This window comes from Megascapheus bottae, chromosome 10 (assembly GCF_031878675.1).
Source record: "Megascapheus bottae isolate mThoBot1 chromosome 10, mThoBot2.hap1, whole genome shotgun sequence".
NCBI lineage: Eukaryota > Metazoa > Chordata > Mammalia > Rodentia > Geomyidae > Megascapheus > Megascapheus bottae.
Window position 1 is genome coordinate 66,082,488 of NC_143518.1, and position 12,988 is coordinate 66,095,475.

A 12,988-nucleotide genomic window follows, 5' to 3' on the forward strand; every position below is an offset into this window, starting at 1 on the left:
CACACCCCAGCCTCTGATGTCCACATCCCAGCCTCTGATGTCCACACCCCAGCCTAGGGGTCCACACCCGAGCCTCTGGTGTTCACACCCCAGCTAAGGTGTCCACACCCCAGCTCAGGGGTCCACACCCCAGCCTCTGATGTCCACATCCCAGCCTCTGATGTCCACACCCCAGCCTCTGATGTCCACACCCCAGCCTGTGATGCCCACACCCCAGCTCAGGGGTCCACACCCCAGCCTCTGGTGTTCACATCTCAGCTCAGGTGTCCACACCCCAGCCTCTGATGTGCACACCCAGCCTCTGATGCCCACACCCCAGCTCAGGAGTCCACACCCCAGCCTCTGGTGTTCACACCCCAGCTCAGGTGTCCACACCCCAGGCTCTGATGTCCACACCCCAGCTCAGGGGTCCACACCCCAGCCTCAGGTGTTCACACCCCAGCTCAGGTGTTCACACCCGTCTCTGATGTCTACATCCCAGCCTCTGATGTCCATACCCCAGCCTCTGATGTCCACATCCCAGCCTCTGATGTCCACACCCCAGCTCAGGTGTCCACATCCCAGCTCAGGTGTTCACACCCCAGTCTCTGATGTCCACACCCCAGCCTCTGATGTCCACACCCCAGCCTCTGATGCCCACATCCCAGCTAAGGTGTCCACACCCCAGCTCAGGGGTCCACACCCCAGCCTCTGATGCCCACACCGAAGCTCAGGGGTCCACACCCCAGTCTCTGATGTCCACACCCCAGCCTCTGATGTCCACACCCCAGCCTAGGGGTCCACACCCCAGCCTCTGGTGTTCACACCCCAGCTAAGGTGTCCACACCCCAGCTCAGGTGTCCACACCCCAGCCTCTGGTGTTCACACCCCAGCTCAGGTGTTCACACCCCAGTCTCTGATGTCCACATCCCAGCCTCTGATGTCCACACCCCAGCCTCTGATGTCCACACTCCAGCCTCTGATGTCCACACTCCAGCCTCTGATGCCCACACCCCAGGCTCTGATGTCCACACCCAGCTCAGGGCTCCACATCCCAGCCTCTGATGCCCACACCCCAGGCTCTGATGTCCACACCCCAGCCTCTGATGTCCACACCCCTGCCTCTGATGTCCACACTCCAGCTCAAATGTCCACACCCCAGCCTCTGATGTCCACACCCCAGCCTCAGATGTCCACACCCCAGCTCAAGTGTCCACACCCCAGCCTCTGATGTCCACACCCCCGTCTCAGGTGCCCACACCTCAGCTAAGGGGTCCACACCCCAGCCTCTGGTGTTCACACCCCAGCCTCTGATGTCCACATCCCAGCCTCTGATGTCCACACCCCAGCCTCTGATGCCCACACCCCAGCTCAGGGGTCCACACCCCAGCCTCTGATGCCCACACCGAAGCTCAGGGGTCCACACCCCAGTCTCTGATGTCCATACCCCAGCCTCTGATGTCCACATCCCAGCCTCTGATGTCCACACCCCAGCCTAGGGGTCCACACCCAAGCCTCTGGTGTTCACACCCCAGCTAAGGTGTCCACACCCCAGCTCAGGGGTCCACACCCCAGCCTCTGATGTCCATACCCCAGCTCAGGTGTCCACACCCCAGCCTCTGGTGTTCACACCCCAGCTCAGGTGTTCACACCCCAGTCTCTGATGTCCACATCCCAGCCTCTGATGTCCACACCCCAGCCTCTGATGTCCACACCCCAGCCTGTGATGCCCACACCCCAGCTCAGGGGTCCACACCCCAGCCTCTGGTGTTCACATCTCAGCTCAGGTGTCCACACCCCAGCCTCTGATGTCCACACCCAGCCTCTGATGCCCACACCCCAGCTCAGGAGTCCACACCCCAGCCTCTGGTGTTCACACCCCAGCTCAGGTGTCCACACCCCAGGCTCTGATGTCCACACCCCAGCTCAGGGGTCCACACCCCAGCCTCAGGTGTTCACACCCCAGCTCAGGTGTTCACACCCGTCTCTGATGTCTACATCCCAGCCTCTGATGTCCATACCCCAGCCTCTGATGTCCACATCCCAGCCTCTGATGTCCATACCCCAGCTCAGGTGTCCACATCCCAGCTCAGGTGTTCACACCCCAGTCTCTGATGTCCACACCCCAGCCTCTGATGCCCACATCCCAGCTAAGGTGTCCACACCCCAGCTCAGGGGTCCACACCCCAGCCTCTGATGCCCACACCGAAGCTCAGGGGTCCACACCCCAGTCTCTGATGTCCACACCCCAGCCTCTGATGTCCACATCCCAGCCTCTGATGTCCACACCCCCAGCCTAGGGGTCCACACCCCAGCCTCTGGTGTTCACACCCCAGCTAAGGTGTCCACACCCCAGCTCAGGTGTCCACACCCCAGCCTCTGATGTTCACACCCCAGCTCAGGTGTTCACACCCCAGTCTCTGATGTTCACATCCCAGCCTCTGATGTCCACACCCCAGCCTCTGATGTCCACACTCCAGCCTCTGATGTCCACACTCCAGCCTCTGATGCCCACACCCCAGGCTCTGATGTCCACACCCCAGCTCAGGGGTCCACACCCCAGCCTCTGATGTCCACACCCAGCTCAGGGCTCCACACCCCAGCCTCTGATGCCCACACCCCAGGCTCTGATGTCCACACCCCAGCCTCTGATGTCCACACCCCAGCCTCTGGTGTCCACACCCCTGCCTCTGATGTCCACACTCCAGCTCAAATGTCCACACCCCAGCCTCTGATGTCCACACCCCAGCCTCAGATGTCCACACCCCAGCTCAAGTGTCCACACCCCAGCCTCTGATGTCCACACCCCCGTCTCAGGTGTCCACACCTCAGCTAAGGGGTCCACACCCCAGCCTCTGGTGTTCACACCCCAGCCTCTGATGTCCACACCCCAGCCTCTGATGCCCACACCCCAGCTCAGGGGTCCACACCCCATCCTCTGGTGGCCCTGGTGTCCACACCTCAGCCCCAATTGTCCAATTGTCCAGCATGGGGGCCTGTGTGGCCCTGGTCAGGCCCTGAGAAGCCCGGCCTCCCTGGCACCCTGGGACTGGAGGGTAAGGATCCTGGTTTCAGGCAGGTCCTGCCCTGCCTTCTCCTTCCGGGCATAGGGGTTTTGAGCCCCTGTGTGGGAGCTGACTGCTGGGACTGGACAAGCCAGGGGCCATTCGTCTCTGACAGCATGGTGGTCCTCACCTGTGTCAGAGGCCAAGGAGGTCTCTGCCAGGCACTGGCTAACAAAAATATACCCAGGGCCCTATGGTGGACACTCCCCAGGGTCTCCGGGTGGACACTCCGCAGGGTCTCCGGGTGGACACTCCCCAGGGTCTCCGGGTGGACACTCCGCAGGGTCTCCGGGTGGACACTCCCCAGGGTCTCCAGGTGGACACTCCGCAGGGTCTCCGGGTGGGCACTCCCCAGGGTCTCCGGGTGGACACTCCCCAGGGTCTCCTGGTGGGCACTCCCCAGGGTCTCCGGGTGGGCACTCCGCAGGGTCTCCGGGTGGACACTCCGCAGGGTCTCCTGGTGGACACTCCGCAGGGTCTCCGGGTGGACACTCCCCAGGGTCTCCGGGTGGACACTCCGCAGGGTCTCCGGGTGGGCACTCCCCAGGGTCTCCGGGTGGACACTCCCCAGGGTCTCCGGGTGGACACTCCGCAGGGTCTCCGGGTGGACACTCCCCAGGGTCTCCGGGTGGGCACTCCCCAGGGTCTCCGGGTGGACACTCCGCAGTGTCTCCGGGTGGACACTCCCCAGGGTATCCGGGTGGACACTCCGCAGGGTCTCCGGGTGGACACTCCCCAGGGTCTCCGGGTGGACACTCCCCAGGGTCTCTGGGTGGACACTCCGCAGGGTCTCCTGGTGGACACTCCCCAGGGTCTCCGGGTGGACACTCCGCAGGGTCTCCGGGTGGACACTCCCCAGGGTCTCCTGGTGGGCACTCCCCAGGGTCTCCGGGTGGGCACTCCGCAGGGTCTCCGGGTGGACACTCCGCAGGGTCTCCGGGTGGACACTCCCCAGGGTCTCCGGGTGGACACTCACCAGGGTCTCCGGGTGGACACTCACCAGGGTATCCGGGTGGACACTCCCCAGGGTCTCCGGGTGGACACTCCGCAGGGTCTCTGGGTGGACACTCTGCAGGGTCTCCTGGTGGGCACTCCCCAGGGTCTCCGGATGGACACTCCCCAGGGTATCCGTGTGGACACTCTGCAGGGTCTCCGGGTGGACACTCTGCAGGGTCTCCGGGTGGACACTCTCCAGGGTCTCCGGGTGGACACTCCCCAGGGTCTCCGGGTGGACACTCTGCAGGGTCTTCGGGTGGACACTCACCAGGGTATCCTGGTGGACACTATCCAGGGTCTCCGGGGGGACACTCCCCAGGGTATCCGGGTGGACACTCTGCAGGGTCTCCGGGTGGACACTCCCCAGGGTCTCCGGATGAACAATTCCCAGGGCCTCCAGGTGGACGCTGGCTCCTGACCGGTTGGCAGAGAAGGTAGCCTGGGCTTGAGCAGCTGGCTTACCCTCTCCCCTTCTTTAGGGCAGAGCAGGACTGGGGTGAGGCCAAGGGGGAGGGCAAGGAGAACCTGCCAGCTGTGTCCTCAGAGACTCTCCTGCCCGTTCAATGCCGCCCACCCTGCCCCTGAGCTTCCCGGGGTGGGGGCAGCTGCCTCTCTGCCAAATCTATCAAAACATATTTACTCAATTAATTGATAGAAAGGGAGGCAGGGAGGTTTCAGAGATGCCGTGCTGGAGCTCCTTCTGCTGGGACAGCTGTTCTCTCCCTGGTGGGAGAGAAGGGAAGGCAACCCTTGCCCCTCACAGGTGGGGCTGACGGAGGCTGCGTGGATTTGTTTGGTGCAGAGGTGGAATCCAGCCCTTGGGGAGGGGAATGGTCCTTCTGCACAGGGCAGGTGGGCGCTCCACGGCTGGGCTGCGTCCACTCCCTCTGACATTCTGGATATAGAAACGCCTTTTCCTTCACGGCTCTGGGTGGCTGTGCCGGGAGAGGGAGAGGTGCTGGGTCTCTGGCTTGTTGCTTGGCCCGTGGTTTTCTGGCTGAGGCAGGAGGGTTCCACCCTTCACCTCCATGTAGCCCCCAACTGGAAGTGACTTGTCAAAGGTAGAGCACAGGTGTCACTAAAGCCACAGAACAAACAAGCCAGACTGGGCAAGAGCACCTGTGCCTGTACAAACAAGCCAGAGTAAACAGCCTGCTCACCTTCTCCAGGCCCGGTCTGCAGGCCCTTTGTGCTTGGCAAATGCTGAGTAAATGACTTCTAAATTAATCTGTTTATTCCAGTGAGGTGTCTGAAGACCTTTGTCCATGTTGCAGGAGGGTTCCGTGGGCCTCGCGCGTTGCCTGCTATTTCATTTTTAGAGCAGCTCATTTCCAGCCTGTACAGAGGGGCATCTTTTCTTTCATACCAGCGTGTGGTGTGTGTGTGTGTGTGTGTGTGTGTGTGTGTGTGACTAGTCCTATAGCTTCCATTCTCTCTTTTTTTTTTGCCAGTCCTGGGCTTGAGCTCAGGGCCTGAGCACTGTCCTTGGATTTTCTCAAGGCTAGAGCTCTACCACTTGAGCCTCAGCACCACTTCCGGCTTTTTGCTATGTATGTGGGGTACTGAGGAATCAAACCCGGGTCTTCATGCCTGCTAGGCAAGCACTCTACCACTAGGCCAAACTCCCAGCCCCCTAGCTTCCATTCTTGACTGAGTTGTTATGTTGGAATCAGGCCGCCAGTGGCTCATGTCTAATCCTAGTTACTCAGGAGGCTGAGATCTGAGGATGATGGTTCAAAGCCATTCCAGGCAGAAAAGCCCAGGAGCCTCCTTGACCACCAAAAAGCCAGAAATGGAGCCGTGGCTCAAGGGGTAGAACACCATCCTCCAGCAGTAGCAGCTTGGCCCTGAATTCACCGCCCACTTCTCTAAAAACAAGTTATCCCAGATGGACCCATAGCCTCAAGGCTTCAACTTAGGAAGGAAGGAAACAGCAAAAGCCAAAGCTGGGGCGGGGTGTGGGGTGAAGGAGACAGGTCTCCCTGCAGTCTGGAGCACTGAGCCAGCAGTAGGGCCCAGTGCCTGGCCCGTGAGGACAGGAGGACAGGGGCCAGGGTAGGAGTGGCCCGAAATGTGGTCTTTCCCTGCTGGACCTCTCACGCCCCGCTGCTGTAGAAAAAGGGGTGCACTGGGTTGGACCTGGAGGTTCCCAGCAGCCCCACAGGGGCGGGGGCCAGGCTGCCCAGCGTATTAATGTCTGGCCATTTCCTGTGCACTTCCATCAGGGCTGTAACCTGGAGGGGCCCCACTCCCAGACCCAGGCTGACCTCAGAGCCTGCCCCAAGATGATCTCTCACTTTGGGTTTTCCCTTGGCCTTTACCTGCTAGCCTGGCTAGGGCTTGGGGGTCAAATCCAGGCCTGGCAGGAGCAGTGTGTGTGTGAGATGATGAACACCAAGCCCCCTCTACCTCAGGCCCAGCCTCACACACCTGGAGGTGTCAGCTCACTTCCCTCTTCAAGGCCCAGACAGGCCCTGAGTCCAGCGTCTGAGCCCTCCCTCAGTGCCTGGGGCTCGGAGCCCCGTCCCACTGCCCCTGCTCCCAGCTTGGGAGATCAGGTTCTACCTTGGTGGAGGCTGGGGGAGGGGTGCTGCATCCCCAGGGGGCAGTGGACCTCCCAGAGGCCGGCCTATCAGCTCATTAGCAAAAGCCTTCCAATCCACATCCACAGCCCTTGGCAAGGCCTCCGGGTTAACAAATGACAGAGTAGTGCCCCAGGAAATCTAAATGACAGCGGGAGGCATTTTAGGTGAGAATGTTCCAAACAGTGCGCTCTGTTTACCCGGAGCCATTCCTGGCTGACTGCCCGGAGCAACCAAATCCAGAGCCCACATCCTCACCCAGGACACCCAGGATGCCGGCAGGCTGGGTCCTGAAGCGATGCCGGGGACAGCACCGGTGCCCTGGAGCCCAGACGGGGCGGTGACCCGGGACAGTAAAAGCCTGTGGAGCCTCTAAGACCCGGGCTCAAAAGTGAGGGCGGGGCAGGGACGGAGCTCAGTGGCGGACCTGGTCTAGCAAGTGTCCTAGCACCACTGCACCCCCAAAACGGGGTGGAGGGTGGACTTTCAAACTCTCAACAGCAGGGAAGAGGGGAGGATGGAGCTCCCATTCGACAGGCCTCCACGGGTCTGGAGGAAAGGTTCTCAACACTGCGCTCCCCAACCTGCCCTGGCCGCGCGCTCCCGCGCCCCGTCGGGAGCCCTGGGAGCAATGGCCGGGTGGACTGTGCCGCCAGGGCTGGGTTTGGGGGCCGATGCCACCAGGGTGGACACGGCCAGGGAGACCGCTGGTCCACACACGGAACCTGTCCCAGCAGGCTGAGACCCCGCCCGGACCCGGCCCCCTCCGAGGCGGGGGAAAGCGCCCTACTACTGAGCAGCCCGCAGCTGGAGCGGGCTCCGTGGGCTCGCGCAGGCCGCCGGGCTGTGTCCCTCTAGACCCCTCCCCACTCGCTCGGCTCCCCGGGGTCTGCGGGGGTGTGTGACCTCCCCTCCCCCGCCACGGCCGGCTATAAAGAGCGCCGGCCCCGGCTCTCCGCACCCTCCCCGCGCTCCCCGCGCTCCCCGCGCCCCCGGACGGCGCCATGTGCTCCCCGGGGCTCTGCTGGGCGCTCTGCGTGCTGGCCCTCGGGGGCCCCGCGGCGGCCCTGACCGGGGGGCAGGTGCTGGGCCGCCTGCTGCAGCAGCTGCGGCTGAGCCAGGCGCCGGCGCTGGGCCCGGCGGACGCGCAGGGCCTGGCCATCCCGGCCCACGTGCGGGCCCAGTACGTGGCTCTGCTCCACCGCAGCCACGGCGACCGCTCCCGCGGGAAGAGGTTCAGCCAGCACTTCCAGGGTGAGGCCCGGGGCGGAGGGCGGCGGGCAGGCGGGGCGCAGCGGGGCGGAGCGGGGCCGGGTGGCGGCGGGGCCGCTGAGCGCGCTGCGTCCGTCCGCAGAGGTGGCGGGCCGGCTCCTGGTGTCCGAGGCGTCCACGCACGTGCTGGTGTTCGGCCTGGAGCAGCGGCTGCCGGCCAACCGCGAGCTGGTGCAGGCGGTGCTGCGGCTCTTCCAGCAGCCGGCGCCCAGGGCGGCGGCGCCACCGCGCAGGCCGGAGCGCAGCGCGCGCGCGCAGGTCACCGTGGAGTGGCTGCGCGTCCTGGACGACGGCTCCAACCGCACCTGGCTCATCGACTCCAGGTGGGGGCGGCGGGGAGCGGCAGGGGGCGGGGGCGGCCGGCGCTCCCCAGGCCTCGCTCACGGCGGCCGCGCCCCCTCCAGGCTGGTGTCCGTGCACGACAGCGGCTGGAAGGCCTTCGACGTGACCGAGGCCGTGACCTTCTGGCAGCAGCTGAGCCGGCCCCGGCCGCCGCTGCTGCTGCAGGTGTCGGTGCGCCGGGAGCCGCTGGGCCCCGGCTCTCCGGGCGCGCACCGGCTGGTCCGCTTCGGGGCGCAGGGCCCGGCGGGGGGCGCCGCTCCGCAGCTGGAGCTGCACACGCTGGACCTCAAGGACTACGGGTAGGAGGGGCTGGGGGGGCGGAGGGGGCGGAGGGGGGTGGAGGGGGCTCCCACGGGAAGGGGCCGGCTGGCGAAGTGGACCCCGCCCCGCCTCGTCCCGCCCCGGCCCCGCCCCCGGCCCCGGCCCCGCCGGCCGCTCTCCTCCAGGCCCCACCCCCTCCTCCCGGGCCCCGCCCCGCCAGGCCTCTGACCTCCACACCTCCCTCTCTGGTCCCTCCCCCTCCCTCCCCTGACCTCCGGCCCCGCCCCCTCCGACAAGGCCCCGCCCCGCCAGGCCTCTGACCTCCACACCTCCCTCTCTGGTCCCGCCCCCTCCCGCCCTTCACCTCCGGCCCCGCCCCCTCTGACAAGGCCCCGCCCCTCCAGGCCTCTGACCTCCACCCCTTCCTATCCGGCCCCGCCCCCTCCCGCCCCTGATCTTCGGCCTCCCGCCTCCTCCCCGCCCTCCCCCCGCCCCTGATCTTCGGCCCCGCCCCCTCCTCGACCTCTGCCCCGCCCCTCGTCTTCGGCCCCGCCCCCTCCTCGACCTCCACCCCGCCCCTGGTCTTCGGCCACGCCCCTCCTCGACCTCTGCCCGCCCCTGGTCTTCGGCCCCGCCCCCTCCTCGATCTCCGCCCCGCCCCTCGTCTTCGGCCCCGCCCCCTCCTCGACCTCCGCCCCGCCCCTCGTCTTCGGCCCCGCCCCGCCCTGACCTCCGCCCCGCCTCTGCAGGGCTCAGGGCAATTGCCCCCCGGACGCCCCGGTGACGGAAGGCACGCGCTGCTGCCGACAGGAGACCTACCTGGACCTGCAGGGGCTGCGGTGGGCGGAGCACTGGGTGCTGGAGCCCCCGGGCTTCCTGGTCCACGAGTGCGCGGGCAGCTGCCCGCAGCCCCCGGAGCCCGCGGCGCTGCGGTGGCGGTTCCTGGGCCCGCGGCAGTGCGTGGCCTCGGAGATGGCCTCGCTGCCCGTGATCGTCAGCAGGGCCGGGGCCGGGGCCGGCAGGGCGCGGCCTCAGGTGGTCAGCCTGCCCAACATGAGGGTGCAGCGCTGCGGCTGCGCCTCGGACGGGGCGCTGGTGCCCCGGCGCCTGCTCCCGTAGGCGGCCCGCGGGGCTGTCCCGTGGGTCTGTCCTCGTGGATCTGTCCCCTTGGGTCCCCGTTGATCTGCCCCGTGGGTCTGTCCCCTTGGGTCCCCGTGGGTCTGTCCTCGTGGATCTGTCCCGTGGGTCTGCCCCTGGGTCTGTCCCCTTGGGTCCCCGTTGATCTGCCCCGTGGGTCTGTCCCCTTGGGTCCCCGTGGGTCTGTCCTCGTGGATCTGTCCCGTGGGTCTGCCCCTGGGTCTGTCCCCTTGGGTCCCCGTTGATCTGCCCCGTGGGTCTGTCCCCTTGGGTCCCCGTGGGTCTGCCCCTGGGTCTGTCCCCTTGGGTCCCCGTTGATCTGCCCCGTGAGTCTGTCCCCTTGGGTCCCCGTGGGTCTGTCCTCGTGGATCTGTCCCGTGGGTCTGCCCCGTGGGTCTGTCCCCTTGGGTCCCCGTGGATCTGCCCCGTGGGTCTGTCCCCTTGGGTCCCCGTGGGTCTGTCCTCGTGGGTCTGTCCTCGTGGGTCTGCCCCGTGGGTCTGTCCCCTTGGGTCCCCGTGGATCTGCCCCGTGGGTCTGTCCCCGTGGGTCTGTCCTCGTGGATCTGCCCCGTGGGTCTGTCCCCTTGGGTCCCCGTGGATCTGCCCCATGGGTCTGTCCCCTTGGGTCCCCGTGGGTCTGCCCCGTGGGTCTGTCCCCTTGGGTCCCCGTGGATCTGCCCCCGTGGGTCTGTCCTCGTGGGTCCCCGGGGGTCTGTCCCCATGGGTCTGTCCCCTTGGGTCCCTGTGGGTCTGTCCTGGCTCTCATGGGTCTGCCCCCGTGGGTCTGTCCTCGTGGGTCCCTGTGGGTCTGTCCCCGTGAGTCTGTCCTCGGGGATCTGTCCCCGTGGGTCCCCGTGGGTCGGTCCTCGTGGGTCTTCCCCAGTGGGTCCGCCCCGGCTCCCGTGGGCAGCTCTCGTGGGACAGCTCCGTCTCCCGTGGACGCTTCCCGAGGGGACTTGTGTGCGTGGTGTGAAGCGGTCCCGCAGCCGCGCAGGGCCAGGGCCAGGGCCTGGCCCGCCTGCCAGAGGCCGGGCTGGCCCGGGGAAGGAGGGAGGGAGGAGCCGCTGAGCACTTACTTGGGAGGCCCGCCCGGTCCCTGCCCCGAGAGGGAGACTTTGCGGGCACAAATAAAACGTCTCCTCCTCGTGCGTGGTGGTGTCGTCGGCGGGGGCGGGCGGGTCTGTCCCGGAGGGGCGCGCTGACTCCCGCGCTCCTCGTGCGCTGGACGGGCCGGGCGCGGTGTGGGGCCTGGTCGGGCAGGGTGGTCGGGGCGGGGCGTCGGCCCACTCTGGTCCTTCCAGGCACCTCGCGGTGACACCACAAGTTCACCCCCCCCCCCCCCCGCCTTCCTTCCTTCTTGACAGCGGCTCCTCCACGAATACGACTGGTACAGGGGCCTGCGCGGGCACCGGCGGGGGAATGGGGACGGGTCCTGGTGCCAGGGCGGCGCAGGGGCGGGAGGGTCAGGGTCCCCAGAAGAGCTGGGCAGGGGAGGCCGGGCGGCAGCGAGGGCTCTGCTCTCCGATCCCCTCCCGGATCCCCCGCGATCCCCTCCCGATCCCCCCCCGCCGCGCTCCCCTGTGGATCCCCACCCGATCCCCCCCGCCGCGCTCCACTGTGGATCCCCGCCCGATCCCCCCCCCGCGCTCCCCCCCTGTGATCCCCTCCCGGATCCCCGCTCCCCTGTGGATCCCCACCCGATCCCCCCCGCCGCGCTCCCCCGTGGATCCCCACTCGATCCACCCGTGATCCCCTCCCGGATCCCCCGCGCTTTCCCTCGGCGCCCCGCGCCATCTGCCCTTGGCCGCGGGACCCAGAGCCAGACGGGTCGCTGGGACGCCGGGCTCCGCCGGCTGGACGGTGCAGGGCCGCGAAGGAGGCTCCCCGCGAGGGGCCGCCCGGCCTGGAGCAGTCGGGGGGGGGGGGGGGCGCAGGCGCTCGCCGGGGCTCCCCGAGGTGCCGCCGGGTGGCGAGCAGGAGCCAGGCCCGCGGGTGCCGGGCGGTGGAGGAGGGGCCGCGGCGGGCCTTCCGGGATCCCGTCCGGAGAGGCGGCCCGCGTCCGCCCCGGCCCGCCCGGGCGCAGCCCCCGCCCGCCCCGCGCCCGCCCCGCGCCCGCCCCGAGTCCGCCGGGCGCAGCGCACCTCTCCGCCCCGGGCGCAGCCCCCGCCCGCCCCGCCCCGCCCCACGGCCGCCCCATGGCCGCCCCACGAACTAACTCTCCAACCTGGGCCGGCTCGGGCGCCGCTCTGCGCGTGCGCCGGAGTTTCCGAAACTTTTCCGCGGTCGCCTCTCCTCCCGCCCGAGCGTCGGGACCCCAGGCCGGCCGCGCGGCTGCCGCAGGTCGGTGGGGGGGGGGGGGCGGCGGGGCGGGGGAGCCGGACCGCGAAGCTAGCGGGGAGCGGCCTGGACGGGCTGGAGGCCGGGCGCCGGGCGGGCGGAGAGGGGGAGGCCGGCCGAGCGGGAGCCCAGGGCGCGCGGAAACCCGAGCAGGCCGGGGCAGGCCGCGGCGGGGGAGCGGGGAGTGGGGAGCGGGGAGCGGGGGAGCGGGGAGCGGGGAGCGGGGAGCCGGGGAGCGGGGGAGCGGGGGAGCGGGGAGCGGGGCCGTGGACAGCCTCGGCGGGCGGGCGGGGTGACCGCGGGGCCGGGCGGGGCCCCTGGCGGTGGAGACCCAGCCGGGGCTTTGCTGGCTGGGTTCTCATCAAATGTAAGTCCACCCTCAAGAGTGTTTGGCTTGGGAAATGACGTGGATGTGTGTCGGGGCTGCAGAGGTCAAGGGGCGGGGGGAGGGCAGGGTGGGCAGCGGGTGGGGGGGCAGGGAGCAGGGATTGCCGGGGGACGGGGGGGGGGGGGCAAGGGGTGGGAGGTGGAGGGCGGGGGTTGCGGGGGCGGGGGGGGCGAGGGTCAGGGTGGGCAGGGGGTGGGGGGGCAGGGGGCCGGGGGCTGCAGGGGGGCAGGGGCTACAGGGGCAGGGGGGCGGGGACTGCAGGGGCAGGGGGCGGGGGGGGGCTACAGGGGCAGGGGGGCGGGGGAGCGGGGGGGGGGTGGGGGCTGCAGGGGGGGCGGGGGTCGGGGGCTGCAGGGGGGCAGGGTCTGCGGGGCAGGGGGGCAGGTCCAAGGGCCCTCCTCCCATCCCCAGCACTCCGGGGCAGCGCCCCCTTCCGTGGCCTCTGTGTACAGCCTGTGCATTCTTTCCCTTCCCACCTGCTTTCCAGTCTCCCGTGGGTGTTCGGCAGTGTCCTCCTCCCCGTTCTGGCCCCGTGGGAGGCCAGGTGTTTCTAGGGAACTGGACAGGAGGGGGAGGGGACCAGGAGCCTCTCAGGAGCTGCTAGGTGGAGGAGAGAGACAGCCTGGCCA

General features: G+C 68.1%; 2 protein-coding genes across 4 annotated transcripts in view; both read left to right on the forward strand.

Annotated features, from left to right (window-relative positions):
* Window positions 1-7,626: 7,626 nt before the first annotated feature.
* LOC150058646 (left-right determination factor 2-like) lies at window positions 7,627-9,616 on the forward strand. Its single transcript, XM_090339974.1, has 4 exons — window positions 7,627-7,876; window positions 7,977-8,217; window positions 8,299-8,535; window positions 9,247-9,616. The coding sequence occupies exons 1-4, from the start codon at window positions 7,627-7,629 to the stop codon at window positions 9,614-9,616; spliced, it is 1,098 nt and encodes a 365-aa protein (XP_090196100.1).
* A 2,256-nt stretch (window positions 9,617-11,872) lies between these two features.
* The window catches only part of Tmem63a (transmembrane protein 63A), a 28,945-nt gene continuing 27,829 nt past the window's right edge, over window positions 11,873-12,988 (forward strand). Inside the window, exon 1 of one of the 3 annotated variants that reach the window (XM_090341576.1) lies at window positions 11,873-11,974. The gene's annotated coding sequence lies outside the window, so the exon portion shown is untranslated. Of the gene's footprint in view, window positions 11,975-12,286; window positions 12,339-12,988 lie in introns of those variants that run through there. The other 2 variants (XM_090341577.1, XM_090341575.1) reach the window with 2 other exon arrangements.